The sequence below is a fragment of the Sarcophilus harrisii genome, chromosome 1 (genome assembly GCF_902635505.1).
Source record: "Sarcophilus harrisii chromosome 1, mSarHar1.11, whole genome shotgun sequence".
In the NCBI taxonomy this organism is placed as follows: domain Eukaryota; kingdom Metazoa; phylum Chordata; class Mammalia; order Dasyuromorphia; family Dasyuridae; genus Sarcophilus; species Sarcophilus harrisii.
This window is the reverse complement of record NC_045426.1, coordinates 694,622,741-694,647,643: the sequence shown is the minus strand read 5'-3', so window position 1 is coordinate 694,647,643 and position 24,903 is coordinate 694,622,741. Positions and strand designations below refer to the sequence as shown.

The 24,903-nt window shown below is 42.1% G+C and overlaps 1 protein-coding gene across 1 annotated transcript; it reads left to right on the top strand.

Annotated features, from left to right (window-relative positions):
• The first annotated feature begins 129 nt into the window (after positions 1 to 129).
• On the top strand, positions 130 to 24,156 carry C1H12orf49 (chromosome 1 C12orf49 homolog). Its single transcript, XM_031948662.1, has 5 exons — positions 130 to 322; positions 7,599 to 7,755; positions 9,970 to 10,121; positions 11,184 to 11,297; positions 22,277 to 24,156. The coding sequence occupies exons 1-5, from the start codon at positions 212 to 214 to the stop codon at positions 22,358 to 22,360; spliced, it is 618 nt and encodes a 205-aa protein (XP_031804522.1). The 5' UTR covers positions 130 to 211; the 3' UTR covers positions 22,361 to 24,156.
• The last annotated feature ends 747 nt before the right edge of the window (positions 24,157 to 24,903 follow it).

Sequence of the window (24,903 nt, the reverse complement as noted above, 5' to 3'; positions counted from 1 at the left end):
GCCCCTCGCTGGGCTGAGCTGAACTGCCGCATTGGGGGGCGGGGCCCGGACCCCCGCCCCCCTCCGGGCTGCCGCCGGCCGCGATGGGCCGGGCAGCCCCACCCGCCCCCCGGGCTGAGCCCCTTTAGCTCGGAACCCCCGGGTCGGCGAGCTCGGGCCCCTGCATCCCCGGCCCGCTGCGGGCCCGCCGCAGCGGGCAGCGGGGGCGGGGATGGTGAACTTGGCCTCGATGGTGTGGAGGAGGCTCCTGAGGAAGCGCTGGGTGCTCGGCTTGGTCTTCGGGCTGTCTCTCATCTACTTTCTCACCAGCACCTTCAAGCAGGTCAGTCTCAGCCCGTCCGGGGCATTTCTTTTGTCTCCTTCCACTGTAAAACGCGTGGGGTGTGGGGGGAGGGGAGCTGGGTCTGCCGCCTGCGAGCCGTCAGACGGGCTTTGGTGCCGGAGAAAACGTGAGGACGTGGGAACGGGACCCTCAGAACTAGGATTCTGCAGGGAGGGACCCTCCAAACCCCGGATACTGCCGGGAGGGACCCTCCCAGCCCAGGAGACTGCAGGGAGGGACCCTCCGCACAAAAGGACACAGCAGGGAGGGACCCTGGGAACCCTGTGGCAGGGCTGGAAAGGATGGATAGAATCCCGGAGTGAGAGCTGGAAGGGACCCTAAGGTCCCTTATTAAACAGCTGTGGAAACTGAGGCCCGGAGGCATTTAGGTGGCATGCCCAAGTAGAGTCCACTTGCCCTCCCTTAACCAGAACCGGGCGGCACCTTAGTAGGGACTCACGCTCACCTTTTTCAAACCTTTCATTTTATGGATGGGGGTTTCTTCTACATCATTTAGGCGAGATTAGCCGTTTGACCTTGTACAAAGGCAAACTAGAAAGGATGTTAGGCGAGATACCTTTATCTCTCGGTTTTACAGACCTCCCAGAGTGCCTTGCCCGGGACTAGAGCCCTAGAGTCTTCCATCCCCAATGCTCCGCCCACTTTGCTGGGCCTCAGTTGACAGCCTTAAAATGGGGCTAGACATTTTTGTTTTCTTCTTTCTAGATCCGATTTTTCTTGTGCAGCAAGACAACTGTATAAATATGTATATCTGCCATCTAGGGGAGGGGGTGGGGATCTAGGGGGGAAGGAGGGGAAAATTTGGAACAGAAGGCTTTGCAAGGGTCGGTGTTGAAAGATTCCCCATGCATAAGTTTTGTAAATAAAAAGCTATAATAAAATATTTTTAAAAAATGGGGCTAGAACTAGCAGATCTAATTCCCCCCATTAGCATCTTCGGAAGCTGAGAAAGTGATGGAGAGAGCTTTGTCTTGGGATCTTGGAAGATGGATGAAAGGGATGGAAGGGGTCAGCCCAGTTTTGGAATAGGGAGACATTCTGGGCTGCATCGGTCATGAATCTCGGTCCTATGATTCTGTTTGTCTCTGCGGTTTCTTCAGCAATCACAATTAGGTGCAGTGGGCCGGGTTCCAGTTCTGTGGTCCGCCTGGATGGGTCGTTGGGGGGGGCAGCAGGGTGTGTGGTACCAAATATGTGAACAGGAAGCAAATGACCTTGAACAGGCTGTAAGGATTATTTCAACTTTCCCCTGACTTGGCTGCAATTCTTTGGCATGGGTATATGGAAGAATAAGAAATAAGGAGAGAGAAAACCGATCTGTTGTTGCCTTTGTTTTCTTATAATTGTTTTGATTGGTACTAGGAAACCATGGGCTGTTGTGAATTCTGCCCCTCCTCCCCATTTCTTTCTTTCTTTCTTTTTTTTTTTTTTGTAAACAAGGATAGAATATTTGTATGAATTATGCCTGTGGAGTATTTTTCTAAAGCATGAGCCAAAGTATAAATATTTAGCCTGGAAAAGGAAGGGGTGGAGTAGGTTGGAGATCTCTGATTTCTAGGGTTGGGCAATAGAATAGAAAATGGATTAGCTTTGTTCTGCTTGGCCCCTGAGGTTGAAACGTGAAACAAAAAAATAGAAATTGGATAAATTTGATTTGGGAAGGATAAAACTCCAAGCTTCCCAAATGGAGAGGCCAGTCTTAGGAGCCGTGGTGGGTTCCCCATTTAGAAGGGATGGCTGTTGTTTAGAGGTCATTCAGAGGACATTGCCTGCCATTTGCAAAATCCTGAGGACCCAGAGACAAAGAGTATTTGCTCTAAAAGGGGTTTCTCTTTTCCTGGATATTGTGTAGAGGGTTAATCAGGCTTGGACTGGACTGCCACTTTCGTGAAATATATGCAGCTGGTGGTTAATACTGTCGAAATGTTATTGTGTCAAGGGTTCTTCAATCAACCAGCTTCCATTTTATTAAACGAGAGGAATTGTGGGTTAAAGTCTCCCTTTTGTATCTGTTATGCTGGGCACCATCTCAGTGCTGTAGACCTGAGGTATCCAACAGGACCTGCCTTGTGGCCAGCAACATGCAGTAGATGAAAATGCAATTGGGAAATATTTAACATATATAAAAATACTTTTATAATATAGATGTTAAGATGTGATTTTTTTTTTTTTAAGTCATTCTACTGTGGCAGGGGTCCTTACGTATAGGTGAGTGGCCCTATTTCTAGTCGAGTTTGTCACCTCTAAGCAATCTTTAAAAATTGATTTAATATTTTATTTTTTCCTCAATTATGTGCAAAAATAAATTTTAACATGTTTTGAAAATTGTCGAGTTCCAAATTCTCTCTCTTCCTTCCCTGCCCCCTTATTGAGAAGGCAAACAATTTGATATAGGTTATGTGCAGCCATGCAGAACATTTCCATGTTAGTCATGTTGTGAAAGAAAACATAGACTTAAAAAAAGCAAGAATAATAAAGTAAAGGAAAAGTATGCTTTGACCTGCATTCAAAGCTGTCATATTTTTTTCCCATTAGAGAGGGATAGCATAGAAGCCAGGCAACTCTTAAGCATCATAAGTCACAGACAAGGTGCTGTCCCTCATTGGGAGAGGGAGTTTCCTCACCTGCGAGTCTGCTATTTCCCAGAAATCTAGTCACTATCCTTAATTTCTTGGAGGTGCTAGCATCTAGAGGGAATGAGGAAGGGTTTCATGTTGGAGGTATCTTTGAAGGGAATTGTGTGGCACGGTGGTTAGAGTGCTGGGCCTGGAGTGAGGAAAACCTGAGTTCAAACCCAGATTAGCTGTGTGACCCTGGACAAATCACTTAATCCTGTTTGCTTCAGTTTCTTCATCTGCAAAATGAGCTGGAGAAGAAAATGGCAAACCACTTCAGTATCTTTGCCAAGAAAATCCCAAATTCCAAAGTGAAAGTCAAGAAGGAGGGCATTCAGGCTAGGGGATAGATTAGAGAAGAAGGCCTGAAGGTGAGAGGCCTGTTTGGTTTGATGTAAGAGCTATGAACAAGTGAGAAATGCACAGTAGCCTTTATGATTTCTCATGTGTGGATAATCTCCACTGGTATACAGCTCAGAACTTGGGTCAAGAAGACCTGATTTGGGATCCTGCTCTGGTTAGTTATTAGCTATGTGATCCTAGATAAGTCACTTATAACCCTTTTGAGTCTCAGTTTCTTAATTTGTAAACAGGGATAATAATACCATCTCACAGGGTTATTGTGAAAATCAAATGGATTAACATATAAAGTTGTACAAGCATTGTTATTACTGGTTGTTGAGCCATTTCAGTGGTGTCCAATTCTTTATGGTCCCATTTGGGGTTCTCTTGGCAAAGATACTAAAGGGGTTTGCGATTTCCTTTTCCAGCTCATTTTCCAGATGAGGAAATTGAGGCACGCAGGGTGAAGTGACTTGCTCAGGGTCACATAGCTAGGGATTATGGAGGCCACATTTGAATTCGGGAAGATGAGTTTTCCCGACTTCAAGCCTGGCACTCAGTGCACTGTGGTGCCCCCTAGTGACCTTCAACTGTGATGATGATGATGATGATGATGATGATGATGATGATGATGTAGTAGTAGTAGTAGTAGTAGTAGTAGTAGTAGTAGTAGTAGTAGTAGTAGTAGTAGTAGTAGTAGTAGTAGTAGTAGTAGTAGTAGTAAGTGGAGTTTGCAAACCCTGCCCCTAAATCCTACAGCCTGCCCCAACCAGGAATACTTGTGATCCACAAGTCAAATCAGTTTTTCTTGAATGCTTACTAAATGCCGGGGAACATGCAAAAAAGGAAAACTAAAGGCAAAAAGAACCCCTGCCCTCAGAGAGATTACGTTCTAATGGTCAAACACATCCATCCTAGAACTGGCACTAGAAGAGGCCTCCCAAGCTATTGAGCTGAAGCTCAGGTTCCAAGTAATCCAAGGGAGGATTTGAACCTGGGACCACAGACTTCTCTTTCCACTTTGACCTTCTTCACTTGGTGAGCAGCCCCCCTAGGGATGAGCCTTCTCTGTAGGTGGCTGGTCTGACTGGTGACTTAAGGCAAGCCTCTCCAATCTGGAAAAACTAATGTTTGGAAGAGCAGTCTGCAGGATCCCCGAGCTGCCCCAGCCCCAAGGCCTTAGACAAGGAGCCATTGTAGTGACTGAGAGGAGCTGGAGATGTTCTCAATTTTCTCTGGCTTCTGGAGACAACTGAGACCGTAGAGATCATAGAAGGGAAGGACTTTAGATTTCCCCTCGCCCCCATTTTATAAATGGGAGCTTAGATTCATATTCAAAGGAGAAGTGATTGTTCTAAGGCTGTACAGCCCGGGGCAAAGTCAGAATTTGAATCCAGCTCCTCATGTGAAATTCCAGATGCCTTCCACTGGTCAAATCCAATTCCTTCTTATTATAGATAAGAAAGTGGGGCTATGATTATCCCCATTTTACAGATGAGGAAACTGAAGCAAATAGGTTAAGTGATTTGTCCTGGCTTACATAGTAGTTAAGTGTCTGAGGCCATATTTGAACTCTGGCCTTCCAGATTGCCAGGTGTGGTGCTCTACCCACTGGGCAACCCAGCTTCTTCATTGAGCTCCCTCTGAGCTCTGCTCATATGCTCTCACTTTAAAGGAGATTTTCTGAGGGAGAATGGGTACAGGGAAAAGAGCCCTGGTTCTGAAGGCAGAAGACCTGGATTCAGATTCTGTCCCGAGGCTTGCCATCTGTGTGGCCCTGAGCAGCTCCTCAGAAGATCAGTTTCATCAACTGAAAAATGGGGAGATTGGGCTAGATGACCTCTAGGTCCCCTCCAGCTCGAGTTCTTCAGATCCCCACTTGGCCAGCCCCTGGACTCCCTCCTTTACCACTGAAAGGATTTTGCAAATACTTTGTATCTTATATGAATGTATCTGTGAACATTTTGTGTCTACTCAGGGTAATGTAACTTTCCGAGAGACAAAGGCTGTTTCCTATTTGTTTTTTTTTTCCCCTCCACTCTCCTGGGCTTAGCACAGTAATTGGTATATAGTAGGGGCTTAATAAATGCTTGCTATATTGAGTGGAATCTTGATCAGGTCTGGATTGGCTTGGTGCATTCACCCTCCCCTCCCCTCCCAACTCTTGAGATTTGGGGATTTCTAGCTCCAAACTCCCATGAGGTCTTAGCAACTTGCTTAAGATAGAAACTGAGGCATTTGACCAGAGCTTCAGTTTCTATCAAGTAGCTCCAGAAAATTGACCACTGCATAAAGGGAGCAGTGATTGTTTGCCCTCCCCCGTCTCTTTCAGAGTGTATTTGTGCCCATTCCTCTGTTATTTTGGTGTGTGTCTTATCTCTCTATCTCTCTGTCTCTCTCTGTCCCTCCCACCCCCTGTGTGAGTATGTCTGTGTCTCTTTCTATGTATCAATCTCTATTTCTCTCTGTCTCCCCCATCCCTCTGTGTGTTTTTCTGTCTCTTTACCTTTTTTGGGCATGTGTGTCTGTCTCTTTGTCTCTGTGTGTGTGTGTGTCCATCTTTGTTTCTCTCTGTGTGCCTCTCCCACTCATGTGTGTGTTGCGTGTGTGTGTGTGTGTGTGTGTGTGTGTCTGCCTTTGTGTATGTATGTGCTGTCTTTCTCTCTGTGTCCCCGTCTCTTTCTGCAGAGCAGTTATAAATATTAACAGGGATTCTCATCATGCTTGGCTCCTTTCCGGCCTACCTTCGCTTCCTCTTTGAGCAGTTGGGGAAGGTAGCTCAGGGCCACAGGCTGTTTGGTTTGGGTTTGAGGTCAGGAGACTGTGGTCTGATTCATCACTGTCAACATTTCTCGAAAATAATGGGAAAACTGTCTGAGCTCTTCTGAAAGGCCACCTTGCAGAAATGACGTCACCTTTATTTTCAAATAGAGACTTCTCCCCGCCCTTACCAGGGACAAGCCATCTCCAAAGTGGGATCTCTGCATGAAGCTGTTTTTTAATTTTTGAGTCGCTATTTTGATTGAAGTAATTTCCTTTGTAATCCTTTGTCTCTTATGGATTAAAATGCATAATTCTGAGAAAGGATCTGTCCATAAGCTTCCTCAGACCACCAACAGGGTGCGTGACACCAGCAAGGGGAAGAACCTCTTCTTAGCTTACAGCAGAGAATTCTTAAAAATGACAGGACCGCTGAGGATGTAGCCCTTCGATTTCCCTGCCAAGAAGGCCTCTGGCCGTTGTAGCATAAAGCCATTTCTCACAAGAGCCCAGAGCAGGATGAGTCTGTAATGGAAGCGTCATTATCCTCACTAACTGGTGAGAAATTGAGCCTAAGAAAAGTCAATGGCTACTATTAATATGACTTTTTCAGGCAAAAAAGTGCGTGTGTGTGTGTGTGTGTGTGTGTGTACAATATATATTCCCATTAGATATATTCTCCAGCTTATAGTGAGAGGAAGCAATGGGGAGAGAAACAGAGACCCTCCCAGCCTTGACATTCCTTGTTCTAAGCCCCCTCCCAGTCCTGACATCCCCTGTTCTAAGGCCCCTCCCAGTTCTGACATTCTCTGTCCTAAGCTCCCTCCCAGCCCTGACATCCCCTGTTCTAAGGCCTCTCCCAGCCCTGACATCCCCTGTTCTAAGGCCCCCCCCCCCAGCCCTGATATTCCCTGTTCTAAAGCCCCTGTCAACTCTGACATTTCATGTTCTAAGATTCTTCCCTCATCTGTTATTGTCCTCTGAAATTGCTGGTGAATTGGTGCCCATTTGGATATGTAAAAATTCTTCTTCGCTGGGAGCTTCCTACACTGATGAAATCACGAGTGATCAGAAAAGAAGAGCAATTATATCTTACAATAGGCAAGGAAGCTATGTGGTCATTTTGCAGATAAAATAATAAATTAGCCTTTATATTGCACGTTTAAGGTTGGAAAGCAGTTTACAATTCTCCTTTGATCCTCACAACTACCTTGAGAGGTGCTATTATGATTCTATTTTACAGATGAGGAAACTGAGGCAAGCAGGGTTAGGTGAATTCCCTAGAGTCACATAGCTGAATTTGAAGGCTTGGTTTTTCCCAATTCCAGGTCCCTCTTTGCCACCAAGTTGAGTCTAATTAGCTCAGGCGTAACTAGAAAACTGAGTAGATGGGTTTCTCAGCGGTTCTATATTTTTATTAAAAGTGCTATATTTAATCTTCCCTAGAGCGCTCATCCAGTCCTACTGACCATGACCCATAGATGAAACCCAGATGTCTGTCATTGCTTACCCCTGTTTCTTTCTGATCCTTTTCCTAGGAAGAAAGGGCAGTGAGAGACCGGAATCTCCTCCAGGTACAAGACCGGGAACAGCCCATCCCGTGGAAAGTGCAGTTCAACCTGGGCAACAGCAGTCGCCCAAGCAACCAGTGTCGGAACTCCATTCAAGGGAAGCTTCTCATCACGGATGAGCTAGGTATGGCCCCGGCTCTTTTGGGACTCCTCCTGTGCTGCCCGACTTGGGGCCTCTTTCCCCATGCACTTATTTGTAGAAAGAGGAAAGTGGACAAAATCTCAGTTTCCTCATCTGTAAAATAGGGTTAATCATGCTTACCACCAACCGCATGGGGAAGGCGAGTCAACAAGTATATTTTTATTCACTACTCACTGTGTATTGGGCTTATCACAAAGAGCAACAGCATGGTTCTTGCTGTTGGGATTATCACAAAGGACAACAAATGTTTCTTGCCCTTGGTAAGCATCCGGTTTACTGGAGAAGTCAAAACCTTAACACCATACAACATACAATATAAATGGGAGGTGATCTCTAAGAACAGACCAGAAAGGCCTCCAGTTGAGTCTTGGGAAAAAGCCGACTGGTGGAGATAAGGATGGAGTGGAGGGCAGCCAGTGACAATACCAGGAGTCAGGGAGATGGGGACTCTTGAGTGAATGAACGACTTCCTGTGTGCAAAGCTCTGTCTTAAGTACTGGGGCCAACAAAAAAGTTAGTCCTTGTTCTCAAGGAGCTCATATCCTAATTGGAAAGCCAGTCAGTGAAAAGGACTTACATTAGATCTGCTTGGCTGCTGCACTTGGAGCAGGACCTTTCCCACAGGACCCACAGGACCTTTCCATCTGATTGTCAGCTGAAAAGTTCCTTGTGCTGCATCCTAAGGTCCACAGGACCTCTGCATCTGATTAACAACTGAAATATGGTTTAGATGGTTTCAGTTGCCAATCAGATGGAGAGGTCCCATGGTCCTTTGGATACAGCAGCCAAGCAGAGAAGAAAATACCTCTTAATTTATTGTCATTTCCATTAATAAAATCTTACCTGTTTCTGATATGGAACCATTTGACACTGGCATGAAATACAGCCAGGAGGCTGCTGTCACTGAATAATAGAGGCTTTGGTGGGGCAAAGTATGAGAAAACTGGAAAGGTAGCAAGGAACTGGGTTAGGAAGGAATTTAAAGGCCAAACAGAGGAGAATGAATGCATGTATGTATGCATATTTACATATATTTGTAAATTCTAGCATTGATTATATATTACATATACAAATATATCCATATTTATATGTGTATTGCATGTTTTATGTGTAATTGTAATATTTAATCTACCAAAAATATATCATATAAATATGTGGATATTAAACACATGCGTGTATATACATACACATATACATATAGTTAAATGGTTTCTAAATTTATTATAATGTAAATTCCTATATACATATGTGTAATTTAGGTGTATGTGTGTTGTATATTTAATATGTAACATAATGTCAATAAATATAAATAAACATAAATAAAATCCAATATATGCATATAAAATATAATACGTATATATGTATACACACATGCATATGTAATCCTGATGGTGATAGGAAGCCATTGATCTTTATTGAGAAGAGGAGGGTTATGGTCCGAACCTCACTTAAATAGCTAAATAGAGAAGGGACTAATCTGGAGAAAGACAAGACAGGGAGACTCCCCAGCAGACTATTGCAGCTAACTGAGCATGAGGGGATAAGGGCCTGAATGGTGATGGTGTAGTCAGAGGAGAGGTGGAAACACAGGAGAGATGTTTCAGAGGTAGAAACAGCAGGCCTTGGCAACCAGTCCGAGAGGGTGAGGGCCCAAGGATGATCCCATGGTTATAAACTTGGTGACTAAAAACATGGATCATGAAATGAGAAAGAGGGGCAGCTTAGAGAAGATCATTCATTGCCTGGGATTGGAGTCGTCAGTTGGAAGGGGAAATAGGTATGTCGGGAGCCCAGAGAAGGTCCCAAGGAGGTCAGACCTAGAGCTGCCACTTGGCGGGATCCCTCTGGGGCTCTCAGAGCCGCTTTCCTCTGTCTCATTTCTTGCTTAACTAGTGGTGATAAAAGTGCTTATGCAGCCCAGGTAAGAAGCACAGGCCAGACCCCTGAAGTCTCAGAACTGGATTTCACTCTGGGTTGCTGCCATAGACACACAGCTCGTAAGTCTGATGGTCAGAGCCGCGTGTCCTACAAACCACAAGAGCTGGTCTAATTGCAGGGCACGGCTCGGTGAGAATGGCCTCCTCAAATTACCGCTTGCTCCCTTTCCATGTGCAGTCAGAAACTTCCCTGCCCCGCCCCCCTTGGAGAACTTTATGATGCTCTGGCTTCATCCGTCGGCTTTCTTTGGTTCCCAAGGTTACGTCTGCGAGAGGAAGGACCTGCTCGTGAATGGCTGCTGTAACGTCAATGCCGCCAGCGCCAGGCGCTTCTGCTGTGACGGCTGCTTGTCCAACGGCTGCTGTGGCGCCTACGAATACTGTGTCTCCTGCTGCCTGCAGCCCAGCAAGGTAGGTGTTGGGATCATGGAATGATGCTTAACAGCCGTTCATTCATTTTACTCTCATCCCAGGCGTAGGAGTGAGTTTTACACCCACTTTACAGATAAAAAAAGAGAGGCCCCAGAAATTTAGAGTGACTTACCCCATTCTCTTAGCTACTGTCTGAGGAGATTCAAACTTGAGTCTTCCTGCCTCCAAGTTTGCTAGACTGTGCTTTGGAATACAAGGAAGGAGAGAGAGACTGGGAGCAAGAATGAAGGCTAAGGGGAGGTTCAGATCCACCTTTGTGATCTTAGACAAATAACTAACCCCTCCAGGACTTAGTTTCATTTTTCTCTACCATGCGAAAACTGGATGATCACTCTAGTCTTTTCCAGTCACTGTGGAGCACGTCATGGAATCAGGTAATGTGACTTAGTTTAATATAGATCTGTGAGCCTCATGTTACTGCCATTTGGATGTGTATTTTTATGGAGGAATATAGTGATTCAGCCACAAGTACGAGTGCCCAGTTCTCCACAGCCCCACTGACAGGGAGTGGAGTGTTACCTCTGATCACTTGGAAAAGGGGTATAATTTGCATTTCTCCTCAGAAAGGTTCTTCTTCCTCTTGTCCCTCCCTCCCTATCCTTTATTTTATGACAATGATTAAGACTCCTGCTGGGAACCTCTTTCAGAACCTATTGGCAATGACAGGAAATTAGTTCCTTTAACTCAGTCCGTGTTTACAAGCAAGGAAGCTTATTCCCAACCAAATGGGTGGCTCCAGTGAGCTTCTGGGAGTATGTTGGCATTTCTTTTAGATAAGACGCATCTTTCTTTTACAGCACAGGGGAGAGAGGTCCTGGGTTTGGAGTCAGAGGCCCTCTGTTTAAATTCAGACTCACTCACATGTATGATCTTGAGCAGCTCACTTCCCGGGGCCTCAGTTTCCTCATCTGTAGAATGGAAGAGCTGGACTAAATATCCTGGGAGGTGCTTTTTGGTTCTCAAGCTGTGATCCTCTGTTCCTTCCTGGGCCTAGGTTTCTTTCTGGAAATCTTACATCTTGAATGTCCTCTGTTTCCTCAGCAATTACTCCTAGAACGGTTTCTCAACCAGGCTGCAGCAGCATTCCAAAATCTCTTCATGGCGGTGGAAGATCACTTTGAACTGTGTCTGGCCAAATGCAGGACTTCATCTCAGGTGAGGAGATATAATGGGCAGGGTAGGTTGGGATGGAAGGAGAAGAAGGAGGAAAGGATTTGGGAAACCACATAACCAGGTTCTTTGGGCTGGAGGTAAAGGTAAGACTGATAATTCAACTGATAAGTGAACATTTATAAAGTACCTTCTGAGTACATTTACTCTCCTAATTTCTGTAGATTCAGAGACCAAAATGAAAATATCCCTCCCGTCAGTCAGGGAGACAATATGTACATAACATATTCAAAATAGATTTTAAAAAATTATAAGGCATTTTTTAAAAGCTATGACCCTGAGATCAACTCCATTCAATTTTAAAAGCATTTATTAAGTACCTACTATATTCCAGTTACTGTACTAGGCACCAGGTTTTCAAAAACAGAATCTCTGTCTTCTAAGAATTTCTTGAAGGGGGTTGTCATTGCCTTTCATTCTGTCCTATTTACTATTCCTCAAGCTTATAAACATTCCCTCTCCCACCACGGGGACTTTATATAGGCTGTCCCCTCAGGTCTGGAACACACAACCCTCCCTCCTGTGCCTCTTAGAAATGGCAGCTTCATTTGAGGCTCAGCTGATGTGTCCACATCAACCAGTATAAATCTGGGATGGTACAAAGTAGATAAAGTATTCTAAGAGGAGAATACACTAACTGCTGAGGATACTGGGAAAGTTTAGCTATTGTTGGTGCTCTGCTTGGTGGGGGGACTTTTTTCCCAGTGGACTTCTTGACTTTTTATTATTAAACACCACTGCTCCCACCATCACTGAGGAAGTGGAAGGATCCTGCAGAGGATAGAGAGCCATTAAAAAAAAAAAAATCTCCTGATGTCTGCCCTGGCCGGGCAACTTATTGACTAACAACCAGCCTACTGGGGCTGAGCCCCCCAACCCCAATTTCTTTGTGTTTGTCTTCTGTATCAGACATGGTCTTTGTCAAGTTGCCGTTTGGAATTCTTTCTGGCTTAGTAGGACAAATCGGAGCTTTTATTCCATGGCTGGAGCCTTTAAGGAGCCAGTACCTGCTATATTCCAATTACTCTACTAGGCACCAGGTTTGTAAAAACTGAATCCTGGACTGCTAAGAATTTATTGAAGAGGGATTGTAATAGTCTTTCATTCTGCATTTCACTTTCAGTCTTTAGGGAAATAAATAAGCACAGGTCTCTTTGGAAGATCCTTTAGAAGGATACTTTTATACAGTATACAAGGATTATAGTCAGCCTATTACAAGATGGAGAAGCAAAATATGTTTAGGAAGGATTGAAAGAAAGGTTCTTCCTCCCTTATCATTATGGGTACTTTCTCCCATAAAGGAGAATACCTTTTGCCTCAAGTCTGGGGAATATTCTAATATTGCCGGGAAAGAGACTTAAAGATCTGAGAGAATTGTTTCTTTCCTGTGTTTCCCACCATAAAATTCATTAGCACTTGCAAATTACTGCTTGTTTGAGATTAGAGGGATATTCTGTATTCTGTGAGGGGAGAAAAGGGATTGTTTTATTATGGTGGCTGCCACCTCACCGTGGGGGAGGTGATTAAAGATAAGCAGATACATTTATGGTTGGTAAATTTTTAAACTTTTCCCCTTTAAAAAATACATTTAAAATTTTTTTATATTTTTTAAAAATTTGAGTTCCAGATTCTCACCTTCTCCTGCCCCTCTTTGAGAGGGTAACAATATGATAAAAATTATACATATGAAGTCATGTGAAATATTTTCATATTAGCCATATTGCAAAAAAGGGAGGGAGGATAAAATAAAGAAAAAGAAAAAATAAACTTCAATCTGCATTCACTTTATCAATTTTCTCTCTTGAGGTGGATAACATTTTTCATCATGAGTCCTTTGATACTGTCTTGGATCATTGTATTAATCAGAAGAGCTAAATCATTCACAGTTGATTATGGCACAGTATTGATATATTTAGGGTCACAATTCCTAGTTCCAAATGATATACTTGCAGTTTAGCACACCAGATGTTCAGTCACGTGAAAGAGTAACACTGTGAACAGTGGCCATTATCTTGGACAAAAGGTTGTCCTTCTTACCAGAATGACATCAGTCTGTTAGAGTCAAATTACAGTGTTCTGACTGTGGCTGACGAACACAGGCTCCGAAGGCTCTGCCACAGGTTGGACGCAAATCATTCCCATGAATATTTCGGATAACTTCTCTGATTTTGTGCATCTCATGTTTCTTTTGGGCTAATTCAATTCTGCTTTGCTCATAAAGCACAAAACTTTTTCTGGTGATAACAAAAGGTAGGTTTATTTAGGAGAAGAGGGTACAGTCAAAATGAAGAGATCCCATAGATACCAGGATTGACAATGAAAAAAAAAAAAAAAAAAACAAATTCCCTGGTGGAAATCATGATTAACCAGGAGAAAGGAAATATTCTATGAGGTGGGAGCATGCCTTTAACTGGTGGGCTAAATCCATAGAGGGATTTGGTACCCTAAAAAAAGTTAGTTATCTGAAAGAAAGAGATACCTTGAGGCAAGATAGGGGAACAAGAGAAAGACAGGCATGGTAGGGGGCCTGAAAGGGGAAAAACACTACAGGACAGAAGCCATGGAAGGCTTAACCCAAGAGGGATTCAGCAAAAATGGCATGAGCCATGGACAGATTGACAGGGAAAATTTAACCTCGGGGGTCTGACACAACTAGGATTTCTGACTGGACATAGCAAGGTGGGGTGACCAATGACCTCCCCAGAGGGTAGGACTGTAAGGTTGAACTGATCCCCGTCAGTCCCCTTCCCTGCTTACCTCAGGGAGTAAATCTGTCAGTCCTTCGGACTCTCTCTGCAGCCCCATCTACTAATCCAGGACTTCATCAGTATGTGGCTGTTACTGTGAACGGTGTTCTAGCAGTTGTGCTTACTTCACTTTGCATTAGTTCATATAAATCTTTTTAGGTTTTTCTGAAATTGTACAGTTAAATTCCAGGTAGAGGCAGTGCTGTGAAATTTTTATCTTTGCATCATCAGCACTTAATTATAGTATCGAGTACATAGTAGATATTTAAGAAAGACGTGTTCAATCGATTCAAAGCCAGAAAGATCTAAGTTAAAATTCTGCCTTTGATAAATAATGACTGGGTGACCCCAGACAAGTCAATCATTCTCAGTGCCCTAGTCACAAACTAACATTGGTGACATTTGCAAAGGGAGTTTCCTTTACTAATGAAATCACAAGTTCACTCCCTTTTCCTTTCCCTTCTTGTAAATTCTTTATCTTTCAAAGCAACTTAATAGTGCAACAAATGAGCTCTGGGCCTAGAATCTAGAATACCTGACCTCAAGTTGAACTTCAGACACTAATTAGCTCTCTGATCCTAGGAATTCACTTAATTTTTGTCTGCCTTAGTTTCCCTGTCTGTAAGATGGGGTTAATAACAGCATTTACCTTTCAGGGTTATTATGAGGATCCATTAAGATAATATTTGTAAAGTGATTAGCCCAGTGCCTGATACATAGTAAACCTAAATGTTGACTATTTTCAGTTGTCATTATAGCTAAGGACTCTCTCCTCTTGGTCTTGGCTATTTGATAAGACCCAGACAGTTTCAAGCAGGCTAAAGCCATTGACCCTTCCTATGTAGTCTTTCCCTTCTCTTGTATAGGTGGCTCCCATTTTTGTTGGTTGATAAAGACATTAATCACTGACTCAGACTTCTACATCCTCCCTTTTTGATTTGTAAGTTGTTCTACTTTATTGTTTCTTACTGTGTACTTAGAGATCCTCAGACCATTGTTGGGTAAATGGCAGGTGCTTTGGAAGCATGTGGAAGCTGGGTTATCCCGTGACTAAACAACCCTCCTCCTAGAATGGGCTTTTCAGGAAAGGACGACATATGGGGGAGCTGAGAGACTAAATAAACTTTCTCTAGTTGGAGAGATATCGGAAAAATGATATATGATAAATGAATCTTGCAATCATTAAACCTTAAGCACCTACTGTGTGCCACACACTTTGCTAAGCACTGTATGAGTCAGGTATAACTGATAGACACTCATTGTGATGTTTTGGTAAAGAGAACCTTACTTAAATCATTTGAAATTTAACAAATAAGTTACCTTAGATCTTACCCTCTGCCTCCTGTAATTCTCTGCGTTAATTGATGCAAGAACCAGCTATTCTCAATTTATGGTCTTCATGAGTCACTTCTGGGACTTCTGAGAATTTAAGTGATTTACCCTGGGTCATATAGAGGCTGTAGATCTTTAGAGGTGGGACTTGAAACCAGGTTTTCCTTATGCCTCAGTATCCTACCAGCTGCATATCTGTTGTTGCTCCCATGTTCTACCATCCTCCCCATTCTTCCACCCTCCTCTCCCAGACCTGGGATCATAATCATATCAATATTGCTGAGAGAGGGAGAGTTCACAAGGCAGAATACAGGCAGCCCTTCCCGAACTCCCCCAAATGGCCCTCCAGATAACTTTAAAATAATGAATTGAATTCTAAAGAAGCAGAACCGAACCAAACCAAAGGGTCAGGGAAAAAATTTTTCTAGCTGAGTACAATTTGGAAGGTTGGCAGGTGAGGTACAACAGAGTGCTTAAAGTAGCAGCACCAGTGGCAATTGTTGGCACTAATAGCAGCAGCAGCTGCTTTAGGAGTTCTCAGCCCAGAGCCAGTAAGGGAGTTGGACAAGAGCTCAGAAAGAAATTACGGGGATGATTTGCTGGCCCAGGTACAGGACCTTGGTGCGTTGCCCATCCTTAGTTCCAGAACAAAGAAGGGTGCCAACAATGGTCAGAATTTCAGGAGTGTGCTAGTAACTACAAGGAAATAAAGTTCCTTTCTGGGTAAGGATGAGATCGTAGACCAAGAGAACAGGGATTCCAGAATTCTTTGGATCATAATACCTTGAAAACACCAAAATTTTACAGAACCCCTAAAACTAGTTCTGAAAACAGCAGAACATAAAAACTGAAGTTTAGGACAGTATGCCCCTCACCCCAGAAGCAGAGCTCAATTTAAAACCATAAAATCAAAAGTCAAAAAATAGACTAGAGAAATGAACAAACCAAAAAAGAACCTGACAATAAAAAGTTATTTTAGTGACAGGGAAGATGAAAAGATAAAGTTAGAAGGCATTGATGTCAAGATATCTACATGCAAGACCTCAGAAGGAGGAAATGAATCGGATACAAGGCCAACAAGAATTCTGAGAAGAGCTAAAAAAGGATTTTAAAAACTTAATAAGAGAGATAGAGGAAAAATTGAGTAAAGAAATGATATTGTTACAAGAAAATTATGAAAAGAGAATTAATAGATTGGTGAAGGACACACCAAAAAAAATTGAAGAAAATAATACTTTAAGAAACAGAATTGGACAAGTAGTTAAAAGGATAGAAAAATAGGAGCAGTTAGGTAGCACAGCGGATAGAGCACCAGCCCTGAAGTCAGGAGGACCTTAGTTCAATTCTGGTCTCAGACACTTAACACTTCCTAGCTGTGTGACCCTGGGCAAGTCACTTACCCCCAATTGCCTCAGCAAAAATAAATAAAACTGACCTGGAAAATAGCTTGAGGAGGGATATATAAGAATTATTGGACTACATAAAAGCCATGATGAAAAAAAAAGAGCCTAAATACCATATTTCAAGAAATTATCAAGGAAAACTGTCTATATTCTATAAAATAGAAATATATCTGTATCTTTCCTTGTCTTTCTCACTGTCTTTCTTTGTCTCTATCTTTCTGTCAGGGTGTAACTCTCCCTCCCATCTTATATATGTGTATGTGTGTGTATCCTATAAAACAGAAATTGAAAGAAGCCACTGATTGCTTCCTGAAAGAGATTCCAAAATGAGAACTCCCAGAATAATAATTTAACCAAATTCCAGAGCTCCCAGGTCAAGGAGAAAATATTGTAAGCAGTCAGAAAGAAACCATTCTAATATCATGAAGCCACAGTCAAGATCACAGATTTAGTTATAATAAAGATGCAGAGGTCTTGGAATATGAAATTCCAGAAGGCAAAGGAACTGGGATTGTAACAGAATCACCTACTCAGACAAAAAAATGAGTATTATCCTTCAGGAGAAAGAATGGGTTTTTAATAGAGTTGAGGACTTTCAAGTGTTCCTACTCAAAAGACCATAGCTAAATGACATTTACACATGACATAAGAGAAACATAAAAAGGTAAATATGAAAAAAGAAATCATAAGGGACTTAATATAGATAAGCTATTTATATTCCTATGTGGGAATATGATACTTGTAATTCCCAAGAATTTTATCATTATTAAGGGGATTTTTAAAAAGTGAACATACAGGACACAAGAAGGAATTGGCTATGATGAGATGATCTTCAAAAAAAAAATGGAGAGGCGAGAAAGAAAAATACACTGGGAGAAGGGAGTAAAATAATAAAATTATCTCCCACAAAAGAGATGCACAAAGAAGAACTTTTATAGTGGAAGGGGAGCTAGGGGAGAGTGGGGTGGGGGAGAAATGCTTGAACCTTATTCTCACTGGAATTAGTTAAAAGAGGAAAAAACATACTTAGTTAAAATATCTTACCCAACAGAAAAGATTAAGGAAAGCAGTGGTCAGAAGTAAAACAGATTTTTAGGAAAAATAGGGTAAAAGAGAAGGATAAAGAAGAAAAAAAGCAAAATAGAGGAAAATACACAGTAATCATAATTTTGAATATGAATGGTATGAACTCACCCATAAAATGGAAACGGCAGAATGAATCAGAAACCTGAATGCAATATGTTGTTGCAAGAAAGACAGAGAGAATTAAAACAAAGAATCTGTTATACTTCAACTGAGGTAAAAGAGGCAAAGGGCAAGAGATAGCAATCAGGATATCAGACAAAGCAAAAACAGGCCTAATTAAAGAGAGAAGCAGTATAGCTATATCTTGCTGAAAGGTAACAGATAATTGGGTAATGTCAACACTAAACATCTATGCACCAAATGGCAGGGCATTCAGATTCTCAAAGGAAAAGTTAAATAATTAAAAGGAGGAAATAGATAGTAAGGCTCTCCTAGTGAGGAACCTCAACTTTTCTTTCTCAGAACTAAATAAATCTAACCAATAAATAAATTAAGGAGGCGAATAGAATTTTAGAAAAATAACTTATGATAGACCTCAGAAAAAAAAAAGTTGAGAATAAAAAGAAATATCCTTTTTCTTAAGTATACATGGTACTTTCGTAAAAATTAACCATATATTATAGGTCATAAAAACCTCAAATGCAGAAAAGCAAAAATATTAACTGCATCCTTTTCAGACCATATTGCAGTAAAATATTATATTCAATAAAGGGCTTTAGATGCATAAATTAAAAATTAATTGGAAATGAAACTAAAATAAATAGGGCAGGTAGTTACACAGTGGATAAAGTACCAGGCCTGATGTCAAGAAGACTCATTTTCCAGAGTTTAAATCTGGCCTCAGATACTAGGAGGCAAGTAAGATAACCCTGTTTGCATCAGTTCCTCATCTGCAAAATGAACTGGAGAAGGAAATGTAATCCATTTCAGTATCTTTGCCAAGAAAACCCTTACTGGTGTCACAAAGAGTCGGTCACATCTGGGAAAAATAACTGAATATCAACAGCAAACATACAGTAAAATAGAAAAAGGGCAAATCTGAATTGAACACTCAACTCAGAAGACTAGAAAAAGAGCAAATTAAAAATCTTCAAACATCAAATTGGGAATCCTGAAAATTAAAGGAAAGATTAATATTCCAAAGTAAGAAAATCCTTGAACTAATAAATAAAACTAGGAGCTGGTTTTATTTTAAGGCAGTAATAAAATAATAAAATCAAATTGGTTAATTTGATTTAAAATAAGAAAGAAGAAAATCCAATTACCAATATCAAAAATGAAAAGGATAAACTCATCACCAAGGAAAATGAAATTAAAGCAATTATTAGGAGCTATTTTGTCTAATTATATACCAATAAATCTAATAATCTAAATGAAATGGATGATTGCATATAAATATATAAATTGCCCAGATTAACAGAAGAGGAAATAGGATACTTAAATAACTCTGTGTTAGAAAATGAACAAGCCATAAATGAGCTCCCTAAGGAAATAGCCCCAGTACCACATGGATTCACGAATGAATTTACCAAACAATTAAACCATATTTGATAAAAGAGAAAAGAAGGAATCCTACCAAATTCCTTTTGTGATATAAATATGATGCTGGATTCTGAACTAAGAGGAACAAAAACAGAAAGAAAACTACAGACCAGTTTACCTCATGAATATTGCAAAAATTTTAAATAAAATGCCAGCAAGGAAACTGTAGCACAATGTCACAAAGATTATATACTATGCTCAGCTGTGATTCATCTTGGGAATAAAGGGAGTGGACTGCTTCATATTAAAACATAGTTGGCCACATCAGTAACAAAAACAAAAATTATATGATTTTGATGCAGAAAAAAGCTTTTGACAAATTATAATACCCATTTCCATTAAAAAAAAAAAACACACAAGAAAACATAAGGTTGAAAGAAACTCTTCAAAATAAGTAGTACCTGTGTAAAATCATCAATAAACTTAACTACCTGCCCATACAAACCCAGGAACTATATGAACACATTATTTAAAAAAAAAAATATTTTTTTTCACACAAAGACCAATATAAACAATTAGAGAAATATTAATTGCTTGTCACTACATCAAACCAATATAAAAATGACAATCATGAATTAATTTATTTATTCAGTACCATGCCAAATTGTCAAAAATTATTTAATAGAGCTAGGAAAAACATTACAAAATTCATCTGGAATAACAAAAGGTCAAGAATATTAAGAGAATCAATGAATGGAAAATATAAAAGAAGTCTAGTTATACCAGACTTCAAACTATGTTATAGAATAGTAATCATGAAAACAATTTGATATTAGCTAAGAAATACAGAAGTGGATTAGTGGAATAAATTAGGTACACAGTATAATTTACTATGGTAGTAGTAAATGACTGTTATAACCTAGTATTTGATGAACCCAAAGATCAAACCTTTTGAACAAGAACTCACTATTTGAGAGAAATTCTTGTGAAAACATTTTTGTTGTTGTTGAGGCAATTTAAGTGACTTGCCCAGGATCACACAGCTAGGAAATATTAAGTGTTTGAGGCCGAATTTGAACTCGGGTCTGCCTGACTTCAGGGCTGGTGCTCTATCCACTGCACCACCTAGCTGCCCTGATTCTTGTGAAAACTAAAAAGCAGTTTGGCAGAAACTAGGTATAGACCAACATCTCAGAATGTATACCAAGATAAAGTTGAAATGGATGTGTAGTTTAGACACAAATAGTGATAATCATAAACAAATTAGAGGAGCATGGAAAATTTTCCCTGTCACATCTTTAGATGAGAAGAAGTTTTGACTAAACGAGATAGAATCATAAGAAATAAAATGATAATTTTGTTTATATTAAACAAAAAAGCTTTGAATACACCAAACCAATGCAGCCAATATTAAAAGGAAAGCAGGAAAGTATGGGCTGGGAAGGATGGAATTGTACCACTTGTTTCTCTGATTTGGTCCGTGTTTCTCAAACATGTAGTGAACTGAGTCAAATTTATAAAAATATAATTTTTATATAAATTTAAATAAATATTTAAAATTACATAAATATAAAATATTAAAAATCCCTATTCTCCAAATTATAAATGATCAAAGGAAATGAAGCTGCAGGTTTCAGAAGAAATCAAAGATATCTAGTCATAAAAAATGTTCTAAAGCACTGTTGATTATAGAGAAAGGAAAGCTTAAATAATTGAGGTATGACAGAAAAGGAAAATGATAAATAGTAGAGGGCATGTGAAAAAATTGGACACCAATACAGTGGTGGTGATGTAAACTGCTTCAGACATTGTGGAACAATTTGGAAAGAGACCCAAAGAGCTATAAAACTGCTGACCTAGCAATATCACTACTGGGTCTGTATCCCAAAGAGGTCAAAGAAAAAGGAATGGCCCTTTTTGTGGCGCAGTGAATTGGAAATTGAGGGAATGGCCATTTCTTAGGGAGTAGCTGAACAAATTGTGGCAGACAGAAAACTGTTCTGTATAGGAAATAACAAGTATAGGAGGATTTCAAAAAAACTTGAAAGATTTACATTAACGGATGCCAAAATTATCACATTTCTTCTCAGCAGGAGGGAGAGAATTCAAACCTTTTTTAAAGTGAGTGCTAAAAATAAATATTACATTTTAAAATAAAGCAAAAGAAAATCAGTGCAGCTGCTTACTGCTGAAAGAATATATCTTTCTGTTCTCTTCTGGCCAAACTCCCTATCCCAGTTATTTTCTAAGTTAAGAGTACCTCCTCCCTGGCTCTGGCCACCATTCCCCAATGTGTTATATATCCTTCATTATAATGTGAGTTTCTTGAGGATAGAAATTGTTTTTGAACTAGCATTATGTCTTGCATGCAGCAGGTGCTTAATAAATAAAAGTATAAGTTATACCTTGTACTCAATCTGTTCTGCTGATCTCCTCTTTCTCAGCTAATACCAAATTATTTTCATGATTACTAATCTATAATAGGTTTGAAATCTGGTAAAACTAGTCCACCTTCCTTTGTAATTTCTTTTCATTGATTCTCTTAATATTCTTGACCTTTTGTTCTTCCAGATGAATTGTTACTTTTTTTTTTTTTAGCATTTATTTAATAAATTGAAATGAGTAGCAACTGAAATGTGACAATGAGTTTCTGATCAAGATATCCAAGGTTATCTATTTACTTTCTCCAAGTTCAAAGCTTTGTGAAGTTTTGTAATCTTTCTCTTTGTCTCTGTCTCTCCCTCCACCCATCTGTTTTCTGTCTCTGTCTCTCCCCTTCATCATCTATCACCGTTCTCTCTCTTTCCCTCTCTCCATCTCCCCCCCCCCTTCTCTCTCTCTCTCACTTTCTTTCTCTCTCTTTCCTTCCCTGATATCTCTCTTATTCTTTCATGTCTCTCTTCTTCTCTCACAGAGTGTGCAGCATGAGAACACCTATAGGGACCCCATAGCAAAATACTGCTATGGAGAGAATCCACCAGAACTCTTCCCCGCATGATGAGGAACAAGAGCGGATAGAACTGTGCCCAGGAGGCCAGAATGGGAGAAAGAGAACACTTGAAGACCTCAGCCTGCATTTGGGGGATGGGGGGGGGGGTATCTCTTCAAACCCAAAATGAGCCCATGGGTTAGAAGACTTACCCCGCTGGTGTGTGTCGGGCCTCTGCCTGCCCTTGCGTGAGCTGGAGGATGGCGCTGGAAGGGGCCGAGAGGAAACCAGGACCCCTCCTCAGCTGCCCACCCTTGTCCCTGAGCTGAACACCTTGGCTGTGCTGGGTGGCCACAGTCTCTCCAGCTGCAGCTTAAAAGGATCCAGCCTCAAACAGAGCAGATTCCCCCTCCCTCCCTCCCTTTCCTCTCCTACCTCCTCCATTCCTACAAAAGACCTGGGAGTTGTGCCCCTTTGGTTGGGCTTTGGGGTACAATATTCCACTGGTGGCCCAAGCCCCGGCTTTGTACATAACTGTAAATTATTTATTGGACTGCTTTGGGATATTAGAAAACAGGAGTATTTCCTGAAGCCAAAACCTATTGCCTTTCAGCTTCTAGTCACGTGTCCCAGAGCGAAAGGTTCAGTTTCTGCTGGTTCCTTGTGTAAACATGTTTTGTGACTTAAAAGGACCTATTTGTGTCCATTCAGTCATTTTTCTCCAGGCCTTCTCCCCTCAGGGCTCCGGTTTTTCGTCCAGTGAAATGTCTTCTCGATATCATCGGCGCCCTCTCGCCTTCAGCCTAATGTGCAGAAGCATCTGATACCTCCCAAGGGACATGACTGCCTGAACCTGCGCTAGGCCAGCTGCTCTCCCCTTAGGTTTGGCTCATTCCCCGGCATCCAAGAGAACATTTTCCCCAAGGGTGTCGTCCCGGAATCCCCCTTCTTTCTGATGCTCCGTGTCCTGCTGCTCCCCTTGGGGAGGCCTTGGTGAAACGAGCCCGGTGTCCGGAAGGGGCCAAAGATGCCAAGGATGGCCCTGCAGGGAACGTGTGGCAAGCGTTAGTCCCACTTCTCCCGCATCAGCTTCCCCAACCCCTCCCCACCCCCCCCCAACCCCCCCCCACCCCCCGGCTCCAAATGTTCCCAGCTTTGAGGGGCTTTGGTCTGTTTCTGTGTATTAGAGGGGAGCGAGAAAAAGGGTGGCCCTTTCTGTACGCCAGGAGTGTTTGCCACGTGTGGTCCCCAGGCCAGTCCAGCAACTCCCAGTCCTTTGAGCTAACGAAGAGTGGCAATGTGACTGTCATTGAGAGGGTGCTGGTCTGAGATTCAGACCCCAGATTGCAATGTTCAAGTCTCCACTCCACCACTTGTTTGATATGTGATCTTTGGCAAAAGATCTCCTGACCTCAGTTTTACCATCTGTAAAATGGAAGGGACTGGATTGGACTTTACAGATGTAAAGTTCCTTTTAAACTTGATCCTCTGTTTTAGTTTCCTGTCCCTTCCGGGAAAGCCCCACCCCCCTCAGTTCTGGTGCTTTCTTGGTCTGTTGTCCTCTGTGCTACAAGCTCTCCTGCCCAGCTTTGCTTCTTGCTCCGCAGGCTAAGCTCTCCCCCCTCCAAGCTTTGCTTCTTGCTCCGCAGGCTAAGCTCTCCCCCCTCCAAGCTTTGCTTCTTGCTCCGCAGGCTAAGCTCTCCCCCCTCCAAGCTTTGCTTCTTGCTCCGCAGGCTAAGCTCTCCCCCCTCCAAGCTTTGCTTCTTGCTCCGCAGGCTAAGCTCTCCCCCTTCCAAGCTTTGCTTTTTTGCTCTAAGTGCTAAGCTCCCCCCTAGCTTTGCTTCTTGCTCCGCAGGCTAAAGCTCTCCGTCCTCCAAGCTTTGCTTTTTTGCTCTAAGTGCTAAGCTCCCCCCTAGCTTTGCTTTTTCTCTAAGCTAAGCTTTCCCCCCTCCAAGCTTTGCTTTTTGCTCTAAGTGCTAAGCTCCCCAGCTTTGCTTCTTGCTCCATGAGCTAAGCTCTCCCCTCTCAAGCTTTGCTTCTTGCTCCGCAGGCTAAGCTTTCCCCCCTCCAAGCTTTGCTTTTTGCTCTAAGTGCTAAGCTCCCCCCAGCTTTGCTTCTTGCTCCGCAGGCTAAGCTCTCCCCGCCCCAAGCTTTGCTTCTTGCTCCGCAGGCTAAGCTCTCTCCCCTCCAGGCTTTTCTTCTTGCTCTGCAGGCTAAGCTCTCTCCCCTCCAGGCTTTGCTTTTTGCTCTAAGTGCTAAGCTCCCCCCTAGCTTTGCTTCTTGCTCCGCAGGCTAAAGCTCTCCGTCCTCCAAGCTTTGCTTTTTGAACTTGTGCTCCCCACTAGCTTTGTTGCTTGCTCTGCAGGCTAAGCTCCCCCCTAGCTTTGCTTCTTGCTCCATAGGCTAAGCTCTTCCCCTTGCAAGCTTTGCTGCTTGCTCCAAATGCTAAGACTCCCCCCACCCCAGCTTAGCTTCTTGCTCTAAATGCTAGACCCCCCCACCCCCCAGCTTTGCTGCTTGCTCCGAGTGCTTAGGGCTACCCCCCCCTGCTTTGCTTCTTGCGCCAAGTGCTAAGCCCCCCACCCCAGCTTTGTTGCTTGCTCCAGGTGCTA